The following is a 27,994-nucleotide window of genomic DNA, read 5'->3' as shown; positions in this document are numbered from 1 at the left end:
GCTTTGGGGTCAGGGTTCGGTGGGATGAGGCAAGTAAACTAAGGAAGTCAGTGACTCCGTTCCCATTTTCTCATCGCTTGTTCAGCACAGGCTCAGGTCTCACATTGGTTAGCAATGCTAGATGACTTTCCTGTAAATACTGCTAATATAATACCAGGAACTCAGAAACAAAACACTTTAACCCAAATTCCTGCCTCTGAGTTTCTTTTTCATAACAACCCCAAATTATTTCCGGAAGGAGAGGAAGTGTTATCAAAATTAAATCTGAATGAGGGACAAATTGTGCATTTCAATTTAAAATGTCTGATTTCTTTAAATAACTGTGCAATTCTTCTAGTAAAATATGAGTACATTCTGTCTAAAAGGAATGGATTGTGAACTGAGAGACAAGACTCTGCTGCATCTTCTGTGTGAATAAAGGCCAAATGTGAAGCAACGCCTCTTTTTTTTTCTGATTATAAAAAAATAATAAAAACATCTTTTAGCTTCTACAGCATGAACAAATCTACATCCAAAAGCCCTGGGTCTACATTCTTTCCACTGTGCACCACCATTAAGGAGTCGTGTGTTAGAAACAGCAACAACAAGCTGTGCAGAAATATGCAAATAAGGTCCATTTTAGACGTTTTAAAGTGCATTATGTGCTTTTTTTTTAATCCTCACTGAAAGTCTGTCGCTGGGAATACGTGAAGGCAGCAGAGTGTCATCTCTCAGTTCGGCCACCTGTAAACGATTTACATTTGCAGACGGGGCAGCTGAAAGTGATTATCAGACAGTTTTACAGATGGAAGGAAAGAGGGTCATCCTGCCTGGATTCACCTTATGACAAGCTTCACTGTGTGGCATCTACAGTCGGCAAACTGAATAATATTCAGCACATCATGCTTCTGTTTTATTTGTCTCTCTAAAAGACAAAGAGTCTTTCTTGTCTGTGTTTGAGCTCATTACATTCAGCTTTTTTTCCCCCTCTGAACAATAAATCATTGTGGTTTTCTCTGTCAGGCAGAGGCCTGTTGCAATTACAAGACAACCCTTTTAAAACAGTAAAAGTAATTTACAATGTTTATTTAAGTACTTGTAATGAGAAGACACTTAATAAAGAAGTACCACCCATCGTTCTTATTAAGGTAACGCTGTTTTAAATCTAGTTGGAGAGCTACGAGTGTGCAGAAGCAGACTGCAGGCTAGCTACCAGAGCTGATAGCTGCACTAACCAGCTATTATCAGCTCTTATACTCGTCTTTTAAGAGCAGAAAAAAAACAATATAATATCCTCACATAAAAACTAAATGTTGTGGTTCTGTATTCAACATAATAATTTTGGCCATGTAATACAATTTTGTGGTAAATATTTGTGCAAATACTGTGAAATTGTGTTAGGTTACCACACTATGAGAATCTCATTCCAGCCTATGCCTAGTTACCATCAAGCAAATTGCTGTTCCCAGGTGTACGACAAGGAGTCAACCTTCCCTGAGCTGCTGCTGATGGTGGTGCTGAACATCAGGTTTTATGTTGTGAAATCACCATGAAACGTATACGAAACAGGAAGCAAACGCTACATGAAACTGCAGCTACGCTAACTCTTTGGAAATCAACCTGTGAAGGGAAAAAAAATTGATATTTGATTTGTTTGTTTGCAGTACGACCACCTCAGCTCCACCGTGAAACACAAACACATTTCTGGTATTCTAACTAGCACCGTCCACAGTGCAGGAAGAGACTTGGTGAAATGAACACGTGTATTTGGATGAATGTCCAGCGTCCACCACTGCACTGAAATACTTATTGCTGAGATGAACAAATACTATAATTTCATTGTGTATGGACACTACTCTGATGTTTTTTTTTTTAAAAATGTGCTGTCTATCTGCTCTAAACATTCCTTCATATTATGGGGTCATGATTGAACGTCACACAGAGACCCTTATCTAAACTAACACAAGATATGACAGGTTTGTCAAACGACAAGCTGTGCGTAGATCTGTTGTCCTGCTCAGGAGGCTGAGTAAAACATAAACAACGGATCAGCACTGTCACTGGGATCATGCACTGACAATATAACACAAACACAGGGGCTGCTGTGTTTCCTCAGTGACTTATCAGTGTGTTGTGCCCCGATCTCAAAGCTGTTGCATTGTGGGTTTCTACTGAGTCCAACAGGAGGAAGTGGAGATGACAGCACAGAGGATGCTGCTCAAATTTCTTTGTGAACACAGAAAAAGCTGAGTAAGTGAGCAGGAATGCAGCACCACTGCCCCCTGCTGGTTAAATTCAGATCCACACTGTTGATATCAGGCAGCTGCCATTTTCTGTGCTTCTGAATAGCACTGGCAGGAGTGAGAAGAAGGAGGAGGAGGAGGAGGAAGAGTGATTTGGGGAGAAGTGAACTGTCTTTTCTCTCCCTTTGTAGTCAGTTTTGGATCATGATTGGAGGAACTGTCATCTCCCCGCAGTGTTTGAGTTTGTGTTGGCTTTTTCACAGAGCATCACAGAAGGTGAAACTAGTTATCACAGTGTTCACGTGTGCAGAATCAACAGTTCGATATATGTGTCCGTGTACAGGTTCACCACACGTTCCTCCTCCTCTCTGTGCCATACTTGTTTATTTCTAAAAAACAAAAATGTCTTCATCCTTTCTACACGCTGGCCTCCGGCGCGCTGCCATTATTCATCTTAACGTAGACCTTGGGGTCGTCGTTGCGCTCGTCTCGCAGGCGCTGGAGGTGGCGGCTGTGGCACAGGAGATAGAAGGGCAGGCAGAATCCCAGCATGCTCAGCACCAGCAGGCCCACGTTCACCTGAGCATCAGATAGACAGTGATAAACGGTGATGCAGAGTAGGGAACTACACTCCATCATGCTGGTGTCTCAGAGAGTGTGTCTTACCCATAGAGGGTCTCCCTCCAAGGGTCCCACCATGGCCATGAAGAGAGGCTGCTGCAGCAGAGCGAACAGAGCGCTGATCAGGGACTGCATGCCTGTCAGGCTGCCAAACTGAGAGGACGGGTACCTGTAGAGGACAAACAGAATGTGTCAAAGGGTTCTTTGCAAAGGTGATTGTTACAATGTGAGCATATTTGGACTGAAATGATGATTTGAGTTGAGTACTCATAAAATATAAAAAGTTTTAGAGGAATGAATTCTTTTCCTAAACCAAATTTGTAGCCCTTTTTTTGCTGCAATCATCTTTTAAACATGCCCCACACTTACACAGCAGCATATAGGCCTCCGACAGCAGAGTGGATGAAGCCTCTCACTATTGTGTGCAGGACAAAGGACAGAATCTGTAAAGAAAAGAGAAAACAGACATGTTGTCCTTTAGCAATCATTTTACAGCACAGCAGGTCTATATTTAGCACCAGCTGGCTTTCATCTTTGATAAAGGCCATTCAGAACCAAATGGATAAATAAGAAGTAATATTAACTTTATCCAGTAGGTGTCGGTAAAAAACCAAGAAACATATTTTGCTTCAGCGCTTTTGCAGCTTGGGTTGAGAGAACTGCCTGTATCTGCAGTGTTACCCCTGAGTGGAGCAACAGAGGCACATGTTTGGAAATGTGAATCCCCAAATATCTATAACACTGCAGAGCAGCAACACACACACACCCACACACACACACACACAGTTTCACACCTGAAGCGGGAGGTTTGGTATGACGCATGTGACTCCGAAGCCAACCAGCAGCAGGTTGGTGAAGATGAAGGCTCTAGTTGCATTGATGATTTTCTGAATCTTTTTGGTTGGGCGCCGGGGCTGGCCAGGCTCACTGATTAGAGGAAAAGAAATTAAATAAAAAAAAAAAATAATAATAATCAGAAAATGAAAAGAATATATGTTTTAGGACAGAAATATTTAATCGGATTAGTCGTTTTTTGAAATTATCAACTAATTTAGTAATCGATTAATTGTTAACTGGAGTACACAGACTCCAGAAAGTCAATTTGCTGAAAGAACAACATATCCAGGTTCAATCAAAAAATAGTCAAAATATCTGTCTGATTTTTTTAGCTCCAGGTGCATCCTTTATTACAAGTGATCAAGTTTACACTTAAGTAATTCTATGTTAATGCATTTTAGCTAATAAAATGTTTATCATTTAAAAAAAGTAAATTACTTGTTTATTAGTATTTTTATGCATTTCTAATATTGTAAAAGATAAGCTTAAGTAGTTAAATAAAAAATTGCAAGACTGGTAATTTTTTTTGTCTGATTAATTGTCAGACTAATTGGTAGAATAATTATATAATTGTTAGTTGCAGCTGCCATGTTTTATCCTGTTTTCCAGCTGTATCTTCTGGATCTCTAAGAGCTTGCACCCTCACCTTTTGACAGTCTTGTCGTTCTCATCCTCACAGTCTTTGAGCTTCCAGTCCATCACGTATCCAATCACAGGAGAGGTGACCAAACACAGGAGCTGGAGCACGCCAAAGATGGAGGTGTAGACGCTCACTGAGGAACACACAGCAAACACACAGTTACTCATTATGCGTTCAGACCAGATCCGGAGCACAACAGAAAAATGATGCATGTTGGACAGCAAAGACAGCTGAGGAGGACAGACAGTGGAGGAGGGGATGGATGGAGGTGGTTAACCGGGCCTCAGCGCTCTTACCCACTTGCATCCTCTCCACTGTAACAGCAGCAGGAAGCAGGCATGACAGGGACGTCCAGAGGTTAAAGATAAAAGACACACACAGCAGCTTCTGCATTTTTATGTGCAGCTTATGGGTGGTTACACTCACCTGTGTTCAGGTCTCCGTCTGTAAGGGACTCCAGGATGGTATTCATGGCTCCCATGTAGAAGATGAGTCTTAGCTGTGTAACGCACATGGTGATGAGGCTCAGCAAGAAGATGGGACTGAAGATGCTCCTCATGAAAGACTGGGCTGCAGAGAAGATGAGGCGAGATTTAATAAAATGCTTTAAACGAGGGATCAAAAAGACATTAGACATAATAAAAAGTGTGATGTTTGACTGGTTGTGGCAAGTGCAGGTGCTCACGGCGGGTATTTATTTGGAGATATTTCATAATTTGCACTCGGTGCACCCAATGCAACTCTGTTCTCTATAAATTACTCAGTGGTTCAGTTATGCAACAACCCCCAGGGCAAATCTTATAGCAGCCAAACCTTGACTTTATCTCATCCAGCAGCGGGATGCCACTTCTGCACTCATAATCTCTCACATCGTCTTCTGATCAAATCAACAGGCCGATAATGAGCATTAACTGAGCATTAAGTGAGGACCGAGGTCAGAATATGGCTCCCCTTAGAGGAACTGATGATGAATCAAATGGTTGTCTTTTAAAAGTTAAAAAACAGTGGTTGGGCTTGTAGAGATTTGTCTAGTATCGCCCGGTGACACATTTTAATTATGACCTTATGCAGGTAAACAACTTTGTTTTTAATCTAATATTAGGCTGTGATAATAGGGGTTTTATTTAACGTTCATATTTTCTTTATTTCGGTTCCCACTGAATGAATCAGATTGCAGCTGCTACAGCCTGGCATGTTTTAAAAATGCATACATAGCCTATTGTAAGTTTGAACGATCTACAAGTGTACACATCAACACACATGCTTGATGACTGGTGATACGGTGTCTAATATTTCAGCAGCAGGAGATCATAATGTACCTTGCAGACAAGTACAAGCATGCCCGACTTTCGGTTCTCTGCACTTATTTGATGACATAAGACTGCTCCAGTTGCTCATTTTCAAATGCATCCGTCTTGAAAAGGTTTTCAATTTTCTTTGAGATTTTCACATTTTGTCACTTTACAACCTCAGACCTCAATACACTTTAAGATGTAGATTCTTACCAACTGTTACCGTGTTTCCCCGAAAGTAAGACAGTGTCTTACTTTCTTTTTATCCCCAAAAGCCCCACTATGTCTTACTTTCGGGGTACGGCTTATATTAGCAGACCCCCCTGAAACCCCCGATACGTCTTACAATCGGGGGTGTCTTACTATCGGGGAAACACGGTAGTTGGTAGGAAACAGATGTTTTCAAAATTTCCACAGCTAAAAATCTGAAAGGTGTGGTGTGCTGTTGCGTTCAGATACTTTCAGTTAATGCATATTACAACCACATTTTATTCTTTTTTGGTTTATGTCTATATATTTTGCATGCAGGCCAGAAATGTTTATGCTTGGTTTCATTTGACCAGAGTCAATTCCTTAGCAGTAAACTGAACTTTTTATGGTGTTCTTATTGTAACTCTTCCAATGAGGCCAGCTTGGTAAATTAACTTTATTTATACCATTTGGTATATTTGATTGCTTGCTAAACAGTAATAGTTTTCTAAAGGTCTGGTTGACCTGTTGCTCTATGACAGAGTTACCACGAGTGTCTTGGCTGCTTTCCTTACATTCCCAGCGGCCTGCTGGTTAAGATGGACACGCTCTACATGAATTAAACAATGCTCTGTGAGATGTTCACAGAGCATTGTTTCCTCCCCTTTGTTTCAGTCTATTATATAAAATCCCAGTAAAATACATTGAAGTTTCCTATTTTAATGTAACAAAATGAAAAGTTCAAAGATTGTGAATAATTTTGAAGGAGAAATTGTCATCTAAATATTCCTGCTGCCTTCAGGCGCCATGGTGACGCTTCTGAACCTGAATTAGGAGCAGGAGGATCCAAAGAAAAGCAGACAGTGGATAAAGTTGATCATTAATGAAGGTTGTGAATATAAATGGAAAATGGACACTTCTGTCCATATGGTGAAGTACTACAACATCCAATTAGTGGTGAGTGCACAGATGGAGCAGGTGGGTTTATTGCCTTGATCAACAGATACGCATGTCAGGCTAATCACTGGAAATGTTTGGTCATGGCCACAAGAAATTGGGATGTTTTCCAAGCCCTTTTAGCCATGAATTATTAGAATCTGATCACGATCCATTAACCACGGCATCGGGCAAAGAATAAGCAACCTAGGACTAATTTGTTGCAGGTTTCCATTGCAGGTGGGTTTTTAGAAACGCACACAAAAAAAGAGTTTGTTTGTTTCTGAATATCAATCAAAATGGGTCCTGTCTTATTTCCAGAGAGAGAGAAGCCAGTGGAGTTTACATACCAAAGTAGTACACTCTGGTCTCTAGTTTGTTATTACATCCACATAATTTATGACTGTTACAAACATACTATGAGCAATTTTTAGACGAAGCCAGAAACTGATTAATAACCAGCTAAATCAGAAGAAGGTCGTGCTTCTTCTCTACATTATTTCCATTCAGAGAATCAAGAACTTCAAGAAACCCATTTCTTAATGGCAACCAGATTTTGTTCTTAGAACTTCCTTCTGGTTTGAATGTCTTTTATTCCTTTCTTGTCTATCCTTTGCTATCTATGTTGCTCTTTGTAAAACACTTTGGAGCTGACCTTGTCGTTACGAAGTGCTACATAAACAAAATTGACATTGACTGTACAGTTCTGGACAGCTGCTCTCAATAGACATAAATATGAAGTGCACACATGTTTGAACCAGTCAACCCCAAACAATGTCTCTCTGGAGCTCCCTGCCAGAGCGCCACACCTGCTGAGTGACTTTCCTAGAAATTAGTCTGAACTGGTTCTACGGTCTATTTGGTATCAAAAGGATCAAGAGGGAACCCACCAGCCTACCGCTGGGAGAACCTGACCCTGAGGAAGAATTTAGAGGCCCAGTAGAGGCCTGGAGGCAGAGGTGACGGGGGTCGGTGTAGTGTGGAAGTGGGGCAGAGGGTTCTTCTGTAACTGCTGCATAGGCCAAGTCTCTGTTTATTATGTAGGGCTTCCATAACTAAAAATCTGAAGACCGTACAGGTGTTTTTACAAATTTTTTACACAAAAAGAATGTAAAATGGTTGTTAGCTTGGCTAATCCATTATTTTCCTTTTATGCATCAGTTTAATCTACAGTTTCTATCGCTACAAGACTGAGTGCTGAGGTGTGTTCAGCAGATAAGCTGTTAATAAGGCACGGGCTGAGATTCTCACAGTGAAATAAAAATTGAAAATAATATTGTATGACATTATCCAATTGATTTATTAATAAGAGAAAATGAACAATTATTAAAACTTATTCTAATTATTTTGGCTATTAGCTCCAGCTGTAACAGCAGTTCAAGTTCAAATTGTTATCGCTTTTATTGAGCAAAATCTTGCAAAAAATAAAAAATACACTAAAATTAGTTGTGTTTATTTTGACTCTTTAAAGAGCGACTCTTTACAACATGTAATGAGTCCACAGTCTGGGTAGCAAACTTGTAACCAACTGGTTAACAAATTTGCTAACTGCAGTTTATAAGCAGTGTTACCTTATTAAGGCTAATCAGTGGTGCTATTTTAGTCCATTTTTCTGGACCTGAAATATTAAACAACTGAATTCATCTTTTTTTATCAAGAGGAAAAGGTAACAGCTTTCTTTCAGCCAGCTGACTGACAGTGTGAAACATTAAGTGCATTAGGTGAAGCTTCACTCTAGCTGGAGAAAGTTTGATGTACTTTCAGTTGTTATGCCATGTGCAGGTATATCTGGATATGACTACAGGCCTAATTACTTGGGTGCCACTAGCTTGTTCAGGTTAAAGAAGTTAAAATGAGCTTAAAGTGATATTTCATTCCAAGAACCTCAAAGTCATGAATCATTTCCATCTTGGCTCCTCCAGCAACCTGATACCCAAGACGCTCACATGCACATCATTGTTTAACTGACCCAAAATAATTGTGGATGATGTTATTCGGTATCAAATCATTTAGGCACATGTTAACAGTTTTATTTTGGGATCCTGGCTCCCTCTCAAATGAGCACGCTGTTAATATCCAGCTTGTTCAGATCAGATGGGAATAAAGCCAAAAAAAGTGAAGCTGAGACAGAAATCCCTTTTGTGGCACGGCTCTGGTTTTACTACACCTTCAGAAATTGGTTACCTCTTTCTTTTTACTATCAGCCTCAATCTGATCTGCACCATTGCAGAATTTCAAAGTGAGATGTTCTTTCTGTAACTTACACTCTTCGCTGCCTTTGCAGTTCATGTCCAGGTCTACGGTGGACAGGCACAGTTTGTTGGCGTCCTGCGCTGACAGATCTGTGGACGGCTGCTGCGGCTGCTTTATTGCATTGCCCACACTGAGTCGGCGGCCCACCGTGGTCACCTGCCGGTAAAACTGCTTCCCAGTGATCTTGTGGTCAAAGCCCAGCCAGCTGAACTTGATCTTCACCCTAAAGGGACGCATGAATGGGTAAGAGACAGAGAAGGTTCCTTGTGAGCCCAAATATCTTGCAAACATGCAACATGACAGCTGAAAAAATATAAAAGAAGAAAAAATGAGTGAACAGAGAAAAGAGGGAAAACACCTTTAAAGACCAGTTTGAAAGAGAGCAAATCCTGCCAATCTCCTGGCTTTAGGTTCTTTCCCCTTTAGGGCTCAGTGGGTTCTGCTGCTTTACAAGAGGATTTGCCACACTGAAGTGAGCTGGCATATCTATGCAATCTGCTATGTGTGTATTTGAAGGCTAAAGTATCCATGTCTCATTTTGTAATGACCACAAACTGTGTATTTTAATTGGACTTTATAAAACAAGACAACACAAGGAGGAGGCTAATGAAAAGAACTTGGATATTTTGTAATTAGATCTGAGAGAATCTGGCTAGAGCAGCAATGATTAATCGATTGCTCGTGATTAATTGATTATTGAAATAACTGCTGAATAATTTAGTAACTGAAAGAACAACACCCTCAGAGCACCTTCAGAGGGGTATTTTTTAAAACAGAAGGTGGATCCTTTGGTAAAATGATAGAGTGAACTGAAGGAACTTTTTCCTTCAGTTCACTCTGAACAAATCCTCCACACTGTAAAACATGGTGGTGGCAGCATCGGGTTGTGGGATACTTTTCTGTAGTAAGGATAGGGATTAAGAAAATATTTTTATCCTTTATTTTTACAATTTTTTTATTTACTTCATGTCTACGTTGGTCTATTCCCAAAAAACATATTAAAACACATTGAAGTTTCAAGTCAAAAAGAACGTGTGCAGGACGCGGACAGAGTGAGCATGTCTTTTGGTCTTACGTAAAGTCCATATCCTCTGGGCCTGGGAAAGGCTCCAGAGGCCAGTTGATGAAGCAGTTGAGGAAGACGAGGCCAGCGCAGCCGGCCCAAACCACCAGGATAGAGATGAAGGAGGCACCTAGATCATAAATCACCTGGAGGCAGACGAACAAAAACATCATAATGGAAAATCAATAACCCATCTTTTGCTGTCTTTTAAGAAGTAATGGCTGAACAAACTGGAGCAAATCAAGAATGGCGTGAAGTTTGAGGACTTACCTTGATGCCAGGAAACGTGACGGCAGACGAAGCATAAGATCCGATCATCAGGGCGATGAAGGTTGACCTCAGGTCTCCAAACATGTTGGGAAGCTAAAAAACAAAAACAAAAAAACACATGCACCTATTTGTGATGGTCACATTTCTCTCAGTCAGATTTGCAGGGTTTGAAGTAATCTGACAGGATCTTGGTGCATCACTTCTATTATTAATTTAGTGCTAAACTGGAAGTTAACAAGCATAAATGAGGTTATGCGATTCCACAGGAAAATGGCTCCAGCATCAACATAAAACGTGAAAAATGCTCTGGGGGGAAAACATACAGTTGTTGATTTTTTTAATACCAAAGAGCACACAATGCTGTTTTGTGCATTTCCTTTGATGTTTTTTAGTCTTTTCTGTCTCATCTCACCACAGGTTTGCTGTATCCTGAGTTGCAACAAACTTCCCTCTGTCTGCTATTTTCTTTAAGTCTTAATGAAGCTGCTGATTATTTAAGCCACTTCTTAATAAATCGCTCTGAATACAAATACTCAAACTTTTTCATATCAGCTACAATTTGAACAACTTTTCTTCCATCTCACAATTGAGCCCAATTTTGTTGTGTTTAATCACCAGAAATTGTCAAGAAACGTTACATTGATTTATGTGATTGCATTGAGACCAGATGGTGAAAAAGAAGCAGAATGACTGCTGCTGAATGTGAGCTGAAAGCTTTTCTCTGCAGGAGTAAAGCTTTCAAGCTGATACACAAAATTATACCTATTGGATTTCCTTATCTAAAATCAGATTTCAGCTTGTGCTTCAAACAGCTCTGGAGGCTCTACACCAATCCTTGTCAACCAACAAAAGGTCACTGACTGGAAAAGAATGTGGTAAAATACACACATGTTGGCAGACGATGTTGAATCCCACAGATTTCTGATGAAGCTGTTCAGTAGTGAACAGAACTGGGTGAACATCACACCATCTGTGTTCTGGTGTTTGCAGCAGTGGAGTGAAGAAAAAAGGCTGGGGTTGCACCAAGTCATGCACAGCTCAAAAAGAGGACACCACGTACTCAACCAGACGAAACGGTAAACGCTGCTCTTCAGGAAGTCAAAAGCACAGAGGAGTGGATGCATGTCTGAGTGGTTAATTATCTCTGTGATGTACGTCAGCCTCAAACATTATTTGTTGCTGTACTTTTGTGACATTTGAATTATTTAGAGTGGTTTCTAGAAGCTACAGAAAGCAGCAGTGAAATGAGGCTGATTGTTAAAGGCAGTATTGTGGGTCACGTATAGTTTTTCTATCCTTCTCCAGCTTGTCATGATTTATCCATCCAGATAAAATGTTCACCACAGGTGTCTAGATTAACCAGCTTCCTGAACCTGTTCAACCCAGACAGATGTCATCCTTTGGACTAACTGGAGCATAAAGTGAGATCCCAAGAATCACTGTAGGCCCCACAATTCAAAGCAAATTAAAAACTTTCCATGTCCTCTGCAGCAGCACAGAACCAAAGAAGTCTAGTTTGAAAACTAGATTTAGGGTAAGATGGCTAACCTTTGGTCCAAAAGGTGGAGACAGTGGATACGTTCTGACCCAAAGCTGCTTTTTTTGCCCAAATGTGATCTATACCATTTTTTTTATTTCTTTTTAAAAAAATAATGTTTTATTGGCTCCAGTGGTCTTCTTTGATAGTTGTCAGACAGGAAAGCAGACATGCAGCAAAGGTCATTGAACAGGGGCGGCCATGTTGAGGACTAAGGAGTCGCTTCACCTTTGCACCACCACCATGCCTGAAAAATATGTACTTTTAGGAATATTTTTTACTGCGCTGTACTATTTAATTTTAAACGAGTAAGATTTATGGATACTCTGGCAACTGTGACTAGCTTCACTGAACAAAGAACAAGTTTGTTTTAACCATAAATTCAGCAGGCAGTGACACACACCAGTAGTTTTTTGTTAAAAGTTTCACAAGCTTTACACTGAACGAAACTGAGTTGGGAAAATGTTTTTGATTATTTTGTAATCATGTTATTTATATGAATCATTTTCATTTTGGTTTTTAAAATACCAAAATTTCCACATAATTTAATATCTTGGTCCATCTGATGGAAGTTTTAAATAATAAATGATTGATGTTTTCATCAGCTACTCAGAACTCGAGTAACTTCTTGGATGGCTACTTTTTACTTTTACTTGAGTAAAAATAGGTAAAGTATTGCTACTCTTCATTACAATGTTTCTTTACTCTACCCCACTAAACACACAGCGAAGCACAGGCCTGTTTTTGTGTCACTCTGAGATTTTCTCAGGGTTACTACGAGTGTAAGTCAGTTAAAACCAGCGTTTTCCAAAAACATGTGACAACCCGGTCTGGGCTGCTGCTCACGAAAGACGCAGTCTGGATTAATGGATTTGGTCGCGATGTGAAGTGTGAGTGAGCATGTAGCTGGGAGGAGCAGCTGCTCGGCCTGATGAGATGAAGATTAAAGTGTTTTTCTAGCTGGAGGAAAATAAACCAGATCATTCAGGCAGTCAGTGCTCTGTAACTGTTACACATGGAGGAACAAAGAAACAGCTGTGGGTTCAGACCACAACGCACACAGCTGTAACTTTAACGGGAACAGTCCCAGAACAGAAGAAACGACATGACTGACTCTGAGCATGCTTCATCAGCTGACTAACATTCCCGTCATTTCCTAAACAAAAGTTAAAAAAAAATATTCTTTTAAATGTGCTTACGTTTAGACTCCATGCCGTTATTCAACTGTAAATTTTTTCAATGAAGTCAATGATTTGATCTGTTCCTTTTCCAGGTTGAAAAAGTCATGCGACAATTCTGTGAATTTTAAACCCAAAAGGTGCATGAGGTTGAATTTATTGCAGATTTTTTCATCTACAAAAAGGTTAAAATTCTACACACAAACTCCAATATGAGATTTTACGCCCACTAAAGTCTCTTGAGGCATCAACAAGCTTCTGGCGTCATTCTAGCTCAATATTTGATCACTTTTCCTGGCAATAAATAATTACTTAACAGGGCTGAGCAAGGAGCTTTAATGTCATCGTCTTTTATCCAATCCAAAATCTGTTTTGATGTGCGTTTGTTCATTTTTCTGTTGAAACACAAAGTTTTATCAAAGTTTAAATCATCTTAAACAAACAGCCACTTTCAAATGAATGGGAATTAATTATAAAGTACAAAAAAAAAAAAGTAACCTTCAAGGCCCAAGTCCATTATAAACACCAGAGTCAGAATATGTGAAACAATATGATAAAAATTCAACTTTATGGACTAAGATGGACCCAAAATTAAGCTCAGAAATTTTCAGCCAAGTGTCTTTGGTAGTAAACTCTGATAAAATAAGACAAAGAGATTGTTGGTCTCTTCGACAAAAAGAATTAAAACCCCAAATTAATGTAATGTCATATAAGTGGATGTAAATTGATCAGAACTGTACATAACAGGGTTTCACTTGGTAAAAGCTAAAGGATTTAATAACTCCCAAATTTATAAAAAAACATTAAAAAAAACAACAACAAAAACAGTGACTATTAAAATTTATGAAGCGTCTTGAAATGTCTTCAATACAGTATTTAATTTCACTTTAGGATTAATAAAGTATTTTGAATTGAATACACTGCATGTTATTGTTGACAGTAGGCATCACCCAAACTTTAGCTTTTATTTTATATCCATGTTACTGAATATTTCAGCTTTGATAGAACAAGAATGCAACACTAGCAGAGTCAGTAAAGTTTAATGTTTCAGTCTATAGCTGCTTTAGGATGTTATCACATGAGGCAACTCTTTGCACTGAAGTTTAAAATTACTAGATAATCTAGATTCGGAGCAATCTTTTCTTTTTTTAGTATAACGTACAGTCTGAGTTAAGATCATTAATAATGAATCGCCATCGTCTTTCCCAGAGGCTCTTAGTCTCAAGGTGTTTTTCATGTTGAGAATTCCTACTAGGTTTCCCAAAAGAGAACAGTGGCTTGTGTTGGTGACTTTTAATCATCAAAGGAATGTGTTTTCTATGTTTCTCAGCCTTCAAAGTACACCATGTGACTCCTCCTGATCAGTCTTTTAAAGTGTTTGTTTAGGAGATTTTGTCCCCTCTTTTACCTCAGCTGCTCTTTTCTGATTCGTCACTTTGAAACTTTACTAAAAATATTAACACCTCTATTAGTTTACTAACCTGTGCTACAACACAAATAATAGGTTGGGATGTTCATCTGCACAGATACATCAGGGATGGTCTTTGTTATTGCTTCTCGACAGACTAGTTTCTTTGTCAACTTTCCAATAAGTGAATCCAATGCAGGGAATCTAATATTTTGCTTAACTAAGCTTCTTAAATTCATCTTAAATGTGTTGATTTTTTTTCAATGATTTGCCAAAATTGCAGTGCTTCCTAGCCACCACTTTGTGGTACAGCTTTAATAAAGGCTTAACATCATATAGATTTTCCTATTCATCTGCCTTACAGGCAAACGACCTTCGACCACCTTATTTGCTTTTTCCTTGTCAACTGACAAGTCATAAAGGCTCTTCTCTGTACATACAGGAGTTTTGAAACTTTATCACCAGCTCTGCGTTTTGTCAGCCATCATTGTTCAGTTGAGTTGCTGCAGGCGAAGGGAGCGGCTTAAATATCTGTTTGCAGCACTGTCGTGCAAAATTGTAAATCAACTTGGGTAGCTTAAAACAGCTCTTTTTATAACCTTAAAAATATTGTTGTTCTGTTTATATTGGCTTTTTAAACAACTCTACACTTTAATCAAACTGTGGTTCATTTGCCTAGAAAGTCCGGTTTGTTTGGGAAGGTGTGAATGTGCCATCGAACTCTGATGTGGACCAAAAAAAAGCGAACTCTGGTCTACCTAAAAACTTAGGTCTCTGTTGAAGTGAACTCTAGTGCAGTTTGAATGTATATATGTGAATGCTAACCAGACTGGAGACGGCTCCAAAGGCATGACGGGTAACATATAGTGCAGGGCATTCTGGGTAAATACAACCAAAACATACGTGAGTGTCTAGCGCTAGTGTGAAAAATGGTTTATCGTTTTTCCAAAGGAAAAAAAAAAAAAAAAAGAAATCATGTTGCAAATCGGATGCCACTCTGGTTTTGGTAACATTTCGTCTTCTTTAGAGGTTGTTTGTGTTGTTTCCTTCAGTGGTTCTCAGTGCAGCGCCACCACAGGTGAGGAGGTTAATGGGCTTTTAAAAGGGTTTGGTAGTTTGATTCAACAGTAGTGTGAAAGTGAACTGCACCAGCTGAAAATGTAGCAAATGTTGCCATTTTGGTCTCCAGTCAAACTGAGTCTACCTGACTAACAGGTCTTAAAACACCCTGAAAGCAGCTGTCAGTAATGTTTACCTACTTCAGTCCTGGTGAGCTTGCATTTAGTCATCTTTTGAATGAGAGGGCTGAAGGTTATCGGTGCAAACAGAGGAGGTGAATGTGTGTACCCCATCCATCGTTATTGAGAATATTTCAACAATTCCTTAGGCAGAAGGGACACTTTCCTAGTCTGATTTTTTTGTCTAACCCTTGACTAAAACTGGGAACATGTTCTACAAACAAGGTTTCCTGTGCATGTTTTGGAAGTGGTGTTGGATAAGACTGTGTGCCGAGTGTTGAAAACTAAAGTGGACAGAGCAGAATGCATTGTGACTATTAGACCAAGGAAAAGGAGGGGAAACATGCTGAGCCACTTAAACTAACTGAGTAAAAAGAGGAAACTGGAAACGGCTGTGTGAGAGAAAAAAAAAACAGTAACGAAAGGAGGAAGAAGGTTTTTTTTTCTTGCTGCATCGAGTGGAAACTTCAGCTGCCAGAACCAGCTCCGACCGGTCCTGTCTTGACGCATGAAGCGGGACTCCTTCTATCATAAAGAGCAGCCAAGTGGACTGGAAGATTAGCAAACACCAGCTGACGAACAGCAGACAGCATGCCTCCATCAACCTGACGTCAGCTTCTTCTCCATCTTAAAGCACATTCCTCGCACTGCAAGGATTCCTCATGAGATTACATCCGTCATAACTCTATCCAATCCTTACATCCTTAATATAACGACTAACGTCTTCCAGTTCCTTCTACTTTGAAGCTTATTCATGAATACTTTGAATGTCTTAGAACCATATCAGCTTCTGCTTCATCAAGAGGGGTGTGAGGAAGTTGATCACTCGTGTGACCTTTTCACACAGTCCAGACATATGAAATATGCTTGGTGCTGGGTAACAGACAGAGCCTCACGTGTTGCTGTGGGTGTGGTACTGAATGTGTACCATTACCAGAATAGAGGGGCTTCTGTTTGAGAGTTTTTTAAATGGAAATAAGAAGGGCTTCTCTGAAACATAGGATGTCATTCCATCCAGATACAGGCCATGTTTTCCCTTGGAGGCTAAATGTGGCCAAAGAGAGGGGAGGATTGGGAAAACAACAGGCAGGGTAAAAAATAATCCAAGAAAGAAGGACTACATTTCTGCAAAGTTTGACTAACTAACTAGAGATGATGCTGGATTCGGAGATCCATTCACATAAATGACAGAAAAGGTTGTTAAAGCTCTCAGTGTTGGCCATGTCTAATAGAAACAAATAAAAACAGCAACTAATTAGAACATTTCCCTAGGACCAATGGGAAGCTGTAAACCACAGCCTGTGCAGACACACCTGCACAAACAGCAGCATCCACAAACTGTTGCGTACCCGTGACATGCTTTTAACAGCTGCATGTGGGTCCCGCCTCGACAGGACGGAGGAGGCAAAAAGCAGGAGAGAAGGAAAACAAATCCAAGACTGGAAGGGGGGTGGGGAGGTGGAGCAAGATAGATTGAGAAACAGGGGTGTGTGTGCGTGTGTGTGTTAATTAAAGTCTCAGCATAACAGCAGAATTGGGTGGAGAAGTTCTCCCGTTGCAGCTTCCTGTTTGGATCTTCCTCGCCAGTATGTCTGAGTGTGAGCGAGTGAGTTGTTTAAAACAGAATGTCCATTCTGCCACAGTTCAAGGAAAGCGTCATCATGCAGACACAATGTACCACAAACCCAAACACAGATTCTATGTGTAACCCTCATATTGTTGTGTGCTATTAAGGTCAATATGCATCTGGCAAAATACAACAATCCATGTTCCTTTTGCAAATGAAATAGCAATGAAGAGTTTTCTGGCTTCAAACCACAGCAGTGAATAATAGATCGCTGAAGCTGCCTCCATCCTCACATGCTATCTCCTATGATGCAGCACAATCTGAGTGATGATATCATCCTGGTCACCGTATCTGCTGATTGGCAAGCTGCTCTGCAATGCACACATGTGCTCTTCCCTTTCTAAACAATTCTGCACAGCAATCTCTCATCTGTCTTCTCATCTCATGACAACACTCTTCAGTGTGGAAGTTGTAAATAGGAGAGAAGGAAGACAATTTAAAAGAAAATTACACTTTCTAAAGTATTTTAAGACATGTCTGCAATTTACTCAGGATGCAAGAGAGTAACAATTTTAATAAGGTAACAGGAAGGGAGAACAAATGAACTTTTATCTGTTTTTTAAATCACAACACCTTTGAATTTACAAACTTCATGAATATGTTTAAAGAAAAGGAAACTGTGGAAGAACCCTTTGAGTTTTACAACAAACATCCTTATGAATGGTTCATGAAATGTTCATTTCCATGTCCTAAAACAAGATGGATGGCTGTAAACTCCAAATTTCAGCCGTTCTACTCTGGAGAGTCACAATATTTCCCCTTGAGAACAGAATCTGGAGCTCTGCTGTGTGTGTTGTTACATCCTCTTTAACAAAATTATTATTAGAGGAAAAACAAATAGGGAAAACCTTTTTGCCTCTCCAATTAGTTCCCCTCTGCCTTTGCATGTGTAAGTGTAGCTAAAACAGGAAAATATAACTCGTTCTTACCGTCAGAGAGGTAAAGGTCATGCACATGCCTCCAAAGCCATTCATCGCCAGAGCAAAGAAGATCAGGATGGAAAGATCTGAGAGTAAAACAGGACAGATAAGCCAAATCTGACTTGCTTGAATAAAATGTAGATGTTCAAGATCATGGAGGGCCAAACAGAACACAAAAAAATACATACTGTGAGGATTGCTGGCACCATAAGCAATTAGGAGGCAGGATAAGGCGAAGCAGGCACTGGGAACACAAAGTTATAGTTATGCATAAGAAGAAGAAGACATTTTTAAATGAAGAGGGAGTTCTCTCTCTTTCCTCACCTTCCTAGAAGTCTTAGCTTACGCGGACCATACTTGTCCATAACAATGCCCAGAGGCAGAGTAATGGCTGACAGCAGGAAGGAGCCCACAGTGAAGGCCAGATTCAGCATCTCATCCTGGTCTTTGCAGATGGGCCAGTTATTCATCAGCAGGAACTCCTCTGCCTCGCCGTCAGCCTCAGACTGGGATGAGTTGGAAATGTTGAGGTTGGAGCTGTTTTCTACAAAAAAGAAATGAGGGAAACAATTTTTTCTTTACATGTGAATGTATAAAATGTTTTATTCTTACATTTTTGTCTCAACCGCTTCTAAAATGACCCAAGCACTTAAACACACACACACCATTTTATTGGCAGTCAGTTAATGGTTTTAGGTGTCTGGAAAATGAGCCTTTCCAAAAACCTAAATCACAACTGACCACTGCACCATTACTTAACTCCAGCATAGCCTCACCTAGCAACCCAAGCAAAGTCCAGCTAACTACCTAGCAACCCCAGGAAACACCAGCCCATCACCTAGCAACCCAAGCAGAGCTCCAACACCTTTGATCAGGCAGTTTTACCGCTGCATGTGCTGTACAATGGCTGCTGGAAAAGTGTATACTAGGGGTGTCCAAAGTCGGTCCTCGAGGGCCGGCATCCTGCATGTTTTAGTTCTCTCCCTTGTGGTAGTAACAAACTCCTCAGCAAGTCAGTGTTCTCCTTAGGCCTTCTAATGACCCATCATTTGATGCAGGTGTGCTAAACCAGGGAGAGAACTAAAATATGCAGGAAACCGGCCCTTGTGGACTGACTTTGGACACCCCTGGTGTATACTGTTGACTTACCATCCAGAAACCACTTATGGGATCCTTGTTGGTTGTGCAGGAGGCTCTATTAATGCTTTTCAAAGATGTATGGTTGTGCAATTGCTCATCTGTTTGCAGCCATTTTCACGTGGGAGTGTAAACGTTGAGTTGAGGGGCGTGGCCAGCAGCAGCTTATTTGGAGTTAAAGTGACAAGAGGGCCTAGAATAGCACATTTTGAATAAAGCTCAAAAGGGGCAGAACTGAGCAGACTTGGGTCTCCTCTAAGAATAGTGGCATGCAAAGAATGTAATAAACATGTTTTGTGTAGCCTACAGACCTATTCTAACCTGTTCAAGGAAGAATGATGGGTCACCTTTAAAACCACTTGTGTACCGTTCATTTTCACGTGGCAATGTAACCCTGAAATACCAAACTGTAGTATTACCTGGTGCTGACACACTCAGGACATGTTGGTAATATATTAGCTTTCAGACATTTTGTTGGTGAACATTTCCATTTTTGCTTACTGGGAACGAAACTTCTGTTACCTCACTGCCAATGTCCCTTGCAGCTGACCAGCTGATTGAAAAACCAATGAATTAAAGGTTGAGTAAACAATCCAGAGGGGGGAAAACTCAATCCTGGGTAAACAGCCCCCAGAAATAGTCATCGTCTGAACTTTAGTATGGTGGAGGGAACTTTCTGTCTCACTCCCTCAGCTGAATCACTGGTAAACACAGTCCACCGAGTTCATTTGGAGTCTATTTCTGTCCTGATGCTCTATCGCTGTGTCAAAATCTGTTGGTATAAACAGATAGATGGTGTGCTGGGAACACAGCCGACAGGGGAACAGCTCATCCCCCACCTTGACTTGCTTGCTATAAAAATGTCACAGAGCCTCATGGAGAATCTGCATTTCACAGCCCCTCCAAATGCAAGGAAACCATTTTCCAGAGACAATTTTATTCCAGTTAAGAGCTTAGCTGTCAAGAGCAACTAAGCTCTTAACTTTATCTAATGAACAACGCATCTGAAATTGAGTTTCCTTTCTGGGCTCAGGCTGAGAACATAACGTTGGTTTCTCTCTTCGCTGAGTCAGCTCACAGCGAAACAGGACAGGGAAGGAGATGTTGACGCCAGCAGCCCTCTGGAAAAGGGAGCTGTGGGTGGGTTCAGGGCAACAGGAAGCTCAGATGTCAGATGAAATGCTTCCTGATGTAGAAAACTTGTTTGTGTTTGTAAAGGTTTAAGTAGGCGAAAACCTAACTGGACTTAATGAATATCTGATTGCTGAAGTGTTTAAATGCGGATGCATAAATTCACAGAGGGATGTGAGAATGCTGGATTTTGGCAGCAGGCTGATTTTAGTTCCCACAGCCAAAGCAGAACCGAGGCGATCAGTCATCAGAACCCGGCAAAATGACTGACATGAATGTGAGGATGTTATTCGATATTCAGTCAAATGTAGCCACTTGTCCTGTGGTCAGATAGGATTGACAGCACCTATAAATATATTTTGTAAAATTTTACAACAAATTCTCAATTGGATTTAGGTCTGAAACAGATGTGAAGGGGTATGGATACTTTTGCATTTTAAATCGGAGTCGCAGTCTGCCTTCATAAGGTAGAACAGATTTTGCCGAGTCAAATGATAAGTCATTTCATACTTTAAGTAGCATCTTATCACTAACAAAGTTTAATTAAGTGAATCCACTTGATAGTTCCAAAACTTAGGTGAGGGGAGTTTAAAATGGAAACTTTTCATTATGAGCAGGATGACTTGTTCTCCTAGCAAATCTGGTATCTGAAGTGTTTTTGGAGCATTAAGTGCTGACTGTGTGGCTAAACGCAGCCAGCAGCATCTGTCCCTCGGCGGCTCCGCCTGCTGACTAATCAAATGATCGCAGCAAACCTGAGTCAATAGGGGAAGAACCCTGCACAGACACACACAAATACACACAAAGACCAGGCAGAATTGATCCTCCTCAGTGAAAGGTCCCTCTGTGTTTACGGCACACCTGCTAAACTTTAGCAAACTCTCCTGTCAACAACATGAAGAAAAAAAAAGTGAGTCTGTCTCTTCACATGACCTTTTCTTTCACAGCTTCATCATGTGCAAACAAGCTCTCCTCCAACACATTTGGACTAATCATTAGGAGATTGTGTCAATAGAAAGCCCTGAGATACCGCTCACAGTAAAAGTTAAAACAATGCCGTTTTCACATCTCACCTCTGGTGAGAGGTGAGATGTCCAAGAGATAAACTTAACAATGGTTGTTTTAAACAACAGAGAGAGGAAAAAGTCCCAGAAACAGGCTTCTGTTCTAACAAACGGTCCTTGAAATAATGACAAGGATATAGTCATTATGCAGATTTAAAAGGACTCATTAGATAGTTATCTGAAAGCCTACATAGAAACAGACATTTTAACCATTCAAACGTCCCGTGTTTGTCCTTTGTTAAAGACATTCTTCTTTTAGTCAGAAACAAGCTTTTCAGATGACTGATGATGAATATTTGCACAATGAGGGACACTCTCAGATGACGCAGAGATGAGTCAAGTTAGAAACTTAAAGTGTTATGCATTTTGCCTCTGTCTAACCTTTGACACAGATAAGTGGAACACCAACAGAAAAACCACAAAACGAGACCACAGCATTCATGACAAACAAGCATGACAGCAAGGCCACATAATAGAAATAGACACAATAAAACAAACCATAAGTAAATATGACCCATAATGTGTACAGGTTGTTTTTCTGCTCATTCTGTGACTGAATCTTACATCCTTTTAATCATTTCACTCCAAGACAAATCTGAGAACTGTCTTGCAGTCAGATGACTTGAAAATTGAGGTCAGCGGTAATGTTTTTGGGGCTTTAGTTGGCAGCTGACTACATCAACAGAAATCCCAGACTAGACTTCCACTTGTGTCAGTCAGACTTCCCCAAAATACAGAGATTTTAAGGCTTAAAGGTTGCAGAGTGTTTCGAGGATAGGTTTTAGATAGTCTGACAAAACAATGTTCTAGGGAAGTATTTGGCAAACCAAAAAGCTGCAGATATGCTGCATAGCTATGCATCTTCATATATTCACGGAGGTCATTATGAGTTAGTAAGAAGCCAGCAGCACCCACAAACATATATGCTGTGACATTTATTTTAAGATCAGATCTACAGACTCTGGAGTGATGTGAACTTTTGTGGGTTGAGTCACTGTAATCTGTCAATCATGCAACGATCATATGATTATTCAGGTGTTACTTTTCTACCTTCCACAGCAACTAGATGTACTCCAGTGCAAATTTTAGTTTGTATGCTAAAATTTGCACATTTTCAGTGAACTTTTTGTTAGTAAATATTAATTAGTGGATACCCAGAAGGCATTGTACTTCTGTTGGGTTCAAATGGTTTTCTTTCCTAATGAAATCTAAAGAACCTTGTTTTTTCCAGGGCGCCGTCACATAGCACTAATGCAGACAGCAAACTGAAGTGGAGAATGGCCAAAAGCTATTTAGCTGAAGGTCAGAGAGTCATCTGAGCCTAAAGGACAGAAAGGACCAAACAGTTTCTTTTCCAGTAAAGCTCTGCTGATTTTATAGTTACTTTAGTACAACAAAGGTCTGCTTGTTGCACAGCTGATAGAACAATGACAATGATGTATATTTGCATTTAGTGCAGGTACCTGAGATGAAATCACAAGAAGTCATGCCAGTATTTTTTATCTCATGACAACAGATGAACTTCCAACACTCTACCAGTGTAGAGCTATAAAAATGAAGGAGGTGAATTTGCTTATTTAAAAAAAAGAGAAAAAAAAAAGATCAGCACAAGGCAAATGTGTGGAGCAAATGTTATTTTAGTAAAACTTTTAAAAGATTGTTTCTCATAGCAAAAATGTGTTATTACAGGTTTCAATATCAGGGCTTCAGAATCCACCATAAAACCCTTTTCATTGAAAAAGCCAAAAGCACAGCCTTGTATACAACACAAACGTCTATTATCTCATATACGTTTGATTGATAGAATATGGTCCTCAACAAAAGATCTGTGTAATGAAGTTGGTGTAAAACTTCAGCATCACTTCCAAAAAAATAGGCCTTTGTTCACAAAATTTAAAAGTTCTTATCTGAATGTTCTTTCAGTGCAAAACAAGAGCTATTTTCTCCCAGCAAATAGTTTGAGTCACATTTCAAACGTTTAAGACTCTGCTCTCATCAATTGTGCTAGTACTTAAAAAACAATAGCAACTAGGACAAAAGACCAGATAATGTATACAGATAGGTGAGAGAAATTAAATTATTTCACACAAATAGCAGATTGGGTTTCTATCTTTCTCCCTTTGCAAAACTGTGAAAAATACACAAAAATACAATAGGAGGATGAAAGAAAGCTGCTAAGCCAGAGATCATGCAGTTGATGGAGATAGACCAGCTTTTATTTTATATCCTGTTGCACTTGCACAAAAACACCAAGGCAAAACCCCTTTAAAGCCTAATGAAGGCCCCCTGAATGCAGCAGCTCACCACATATCCTTTGATCATAGTGAACAATGGACAGAAAGAAATGATAATGAAATTATCTTTGTTTTATTTGACCATGCAGAGCTCCGTATTAAGCTTATTTAGAGGCAGTTCACTGCAATTCAGCATATTAAATAAGTAAGAGTGCTCATAAGTTTGCTGATGAATCTGTTTTCATCACACCTCAAGATACTTGCTGGTAAAATTACATAAAAATTGTTGTGGTTTGCCCCAAAACCTGCAGAAATTCATCAAGCTAGCACAACAGAGGGTGCTGCAACAGACCTGTTTGGATGGTTTTCTCATTGTTGCTCTGTGCATACCCTGAAGCTCCATAAAAATAACTTGCAAACTCTAAATTAAATCCAGACCGTGTTTTGGGGGAAGATAGAGGATGAAAACAGGCTGGCAGCAATTAAAATACACAAAAAGCCCTGCCTGCAGATTTCTACTGCATCACAAACAGCCAAAATTGATGTAATTTATTAGTCTGATTACTTTAGAATACTGCATTAGACGTTACATAGAAAGACAGACATCTGCACCGATCTAACCCCCTGGTCATAAAAGATAATTCGGGTATAGGCTGACGCACCTGTAGCTTTGCACAGGTAGGAATAGAAGCCCTCAGATTTCAGCATGATGAGCAGGGACGACCAGCCGAGCAGCACAGCAGAGAAGAGGAGGTTTTCAATGACCGCCGTGACGGCCATCCACCAGCGGCGTCTGAAAGCTGTAGCGAGGGTTGGAGCCATTTCTACTAGCCTGGAGGCACACTGACCGGACCTGATATAAGGGAGGCTGCAGGTGCCTTAAAGATAAGAAGAGGAATAAACAGAGAAGATGAGTCAGAGTCATATTAAAATATGTCAAAATGTCGACAAGAGAAGCTCTGATCTCCCTTTTCTTATTAAAACCAGGTGAATCCATGTTTTTTAGGTTGTTAGTTTGTGCTAAAGTAATTCCCATTCTTAATATTTTTTCTTCCCTGCCCTTAAAAGGCAATTATAAGTGGAGGGATATAATTTGGCTTCATTTGTAACAAACCTATGTGACCAGCAAGTAACTGAAATCATGAGCCTTAATTTATTTATTATTTGGAATTTGAAGCAAGTTTCTTGAAACAGTAGTATTAATTTCCCACTTTGCAAATTCATACATTTCATCCCTGTCTGCCTTCACTTTGTACACCAATCAAATAATTTTGTGGCACTGTATTTAAACCACTCATATCAACTCATTTATGTTTGGAGTTTAGTATTTTTCTGAATTATAGAAATAAGTAGTCACAAAAATATGCTAATTTTATAAATAATTGAATGCAATTTTTTGTTTTTTCCCAAAAACTGAATTGGGTGTTATAGCTGACAGACTGATGCCCTGATTAAACCAGAATAACTCAAATTAACTTCCTTCCTGCATAAATTATCGATTGAAGTTTTAAAACAGTCTTCTTACATGAAGTACGCTATTTTTTAACAATCAAATTAACAACTTCACGTCTTAATGGAAAAATGTTTTGGATCAGAATTACCTCTTTCAAAAGATTTCTAGAACAAATACTTGGATTATTTTAACTAAATAATATATTGCATGTTTTAAAACTGCCTGAACAACAACAGCTTCAGGTGACTTTTTACGCAACTACCAAGTTCAACTCTTTGTTCTCAGCACTGTAATGACGGTGGAGAACAACAAACAACTGAAGCCTCAAGCCCCACCTTTAAATATTCATTGCTACGCCCACATATATGTCTGATTGGCTGTAAAGTTTATCATCTCTTCGCTTATTGGCTGCTGGGGACATGGCTTGAAGTTACTACACGTGAGACGGTTGCTGCATTCTTGACTGATGGGAAAAGATTGCACCGAGATCTTTTACTGACAAAAAAAGGCTGTTACCGTCCGCGCCTACGCCTCAAATACTCACGTACAGAATTAGCCTTCTCATTTTAAAATCAGTGAAGCCGTACTTGGTTAAAGAGGTCAGCTAGATAAAAAGGTGGCACCGTAATTCCGTCATGAAAAAAAAAACGCTCCACTTTAAAGGTTAACGCATTTTATTTTATTTTAATATTATATCCACGAAGCTTGAAACTTACATGTGTAGTTAAAAAAAAAATACGAATGGAGTGGAGTGGAGGGGATTTTTTTTTTCTTTAAGAGAAAACGTGTTGTTTACTGAAAACTGCACTGAACGTGAATGCAGCGCGAGCTGAAGCCAGTTCGAACCGGTACGGCGCGAGACTGCTCTGTAGTTGTGCACGAGCGCTGCTGTAGAGATTCTGGCAGCCGCAGCAGTCAGTGTGTAGGTGCAAACAGAGCACCAGTTTAACTACATTAACAGGCAAGGTTCATGGTTAAAAATAAAAATATTATTAAATAATAGCTTGAAAATGATGATGTAAACAATATATATTATACATATTATAATATAAAGCAGCGACTTAAAGATAGAGGCTTGAAATGTGTTTTTTCGACGAGGTTTACAGTTTTCAACAAAGCATTTTGTTAGCATAAAATTAGTAGACCCTTTGTGTGTGCTCATTTCTGCATAAACTAACTTTTTGTCTCCCCTATGTGAACAATAAGCGATATATAAAATAACAAAGGCGCCATTTTACTCTCATTTGGCATACCCTTTGTCCCTGAGAACAATTAAAGAATATAGAGCTGGAGGAAATGCTGGCTTGAAACTGGTCTAAACTGGACTGAAATCATCTGCACAATAACCCCCCTTCCTCCTCTCCATCACACCCATCCATCTCTTCCTATTTGAAGTTAACTACGACGAAAACATGGCGCATCCGCCGAGGAGTTTGAATGTCAGAAACACACATTTATTATTTCTTAATACGAATAAAAATATATAGTGTAGAACTTCGACGCCAAATTGTATCGCTCTTAAAAAGAAACAGAGGCATTTTAATTTACGTGTTATTGTTCGTGGAATTATTCATTGGACTTCAATGCTTTTATTGTGAAAGCATTTCTTAGTTTTTTCCGGATTTCTTTCCGTCTTGACAGAGCAATTAAAGCGCTCAGCTGTTCAGTGATAACCACAGCAGCGAGCAAAACATCCTCCTGGAACAAAGAGTTCAACAAGGGCAGCAAAGCACAACCGATTTAAAGTATGCATAGTTGCATACTAAATTTTAAAATGCACGATACGCTCTTTCTTCTGCATTTAATTAAATAACTTTAATGCAGCACTGAAAAATGTCTGAGTTCCAGAGTCACAGATATCTGTCAGCCTATATAACTAAAAAATGGCGACAGTAAGATAATTTTACCACAACATATTTTTTTCTTATAGTTAAAATGTTGACGAGCAAAAAGCGGAAGCTGTCTGTGCCGATAAATAGTAACAGTCCTGAAGTTCATGCAGTGTTTTCGGACTGTTGCACCGTCATTTAATGTAACCAAGAAGCAGATATGAAGAGAAAGCGACTCAGAGGTGACGTGAAAGCAGCAAAATGCCTCTAATGTCATTACACTGTGCTTTCTGAAAGCCAGTCGCATTAGGAGACATCCTGTACTTTTCTGTCGGGGCTCCGCTGTGAGTGCGTGGAGCATCTCCGGTAAATGCGGACAGCCTCACCTGAGCGCGGTGATGCTCGGGGGACAAACGGGACCGCTCCTTCAGCCCTGTCTCCGCGGCTCCAGGCGTCCCTCGCTGCCAAACAGACTAAGCAGGGATGGACAGTCACCTGCGGGGATGTCTGTTCGCTTTTCTTCTCTCACTTGGTTTCTGTAATTTTGGTTCTTCTTTCATTGCTGCTGTTTTTATATCAGCTGCAGCGACACCGCACAAACAACCGAGCCTTCGTATTGGTCCGTGGCTAAGCTGAGAGACCACCCTCAACCAATCAGAGAACACCAATATTACATATGTGCGGTGTTTCCCAATGTTTTTGCTTCGCGTGGAGAAACGTTTTTTTTTTGTTGTTGTTTTTTTTTTTTAGAATGACTGGATGTAGGGATAATTTTCCGAACCAAAACAACTTTTAAATCAAAGCAAAAAAAAAAATAAAAAAAATTACACCCTATATTTAAAAAAAAATATTTACTAAATCTGAAAACTTCTACATAGATCTCTGATTATTAAACACACCAAGAAAAACAAAGTT

At 39.8% G+C, this 27,994-nt stretch overlaps 1 protein-coding gene across 2 annotated transcripts; it reads right to left on the bottom strand.

The window, feature by feature from the left end:
* Positions 1-2: 2 nt before the first annotated feature.
* On the bottom strand, positions 3-27,790 carry LOC103145210 (large neutral amino acids transporter small subunit 4-like). 2 transcript variants are annotated; one of them, XM_016676633.1, is made up of 15 exons: positions 27,466-27,790; positions 24,460-24,675; positions 18,556-18,775; positions 18,420-18,475; positions 18,241-18,317; positions 10,324-10,416; positions 10,066-10,199; positions 9,002-9,213; positions 4,747-4,890; positions 4,617-4,634; positions 4,327-4,453; positions 3,638-3,770; positions 3,213-3,286; positions 2,889-3,012; positions 3-2,801 (listed from the first exon to the last, which is right to left on the bottom strand). In XM_016676633.1, exons 2-15 carry the CDS (start codon positions 24,617-24,619, stop codon positions 2,640-2,642), a joined length of 1,734 nt encoding a protein of 577 aa, XP_016532119.1. In that variant the 5' UTR covers positions 24,620-24,675; positions 27,466-27,790; the 3' UTR covers positions 3-2,639. The 2 variants fall into 2 exon arrangements, with proteins under 2 accessions (XP_016532119.1, XP_007562622.1); XM_007562560.2 differs by lacking the exon at positions 4,617-4,634 and having other exon boundaries at positions 27,466-27,789.
* Between the last annotated feature and the right edge of the window lie 204 nt (positions 27,791-27,994).

This window comes from Poecilia formosa, unplaced genomic scaffold, assembly GCF_000485575.1.
Source record: "Poecilia formosa unplaced genomic scaffold, Poecilia_formosa-5.1.2 Scaffold138, whole genome shotgun sequence".
Classification (NCBI taxonomy): Eukaryota; Metazoa; Chordata; class Actinopteri; order Cyprinodontiformes; family Poeciliidae; genus Poecilia; species Poecilia formosa.
This window is presented reverse-complemented; position numbering and strand designations above follow the sequence as displayed.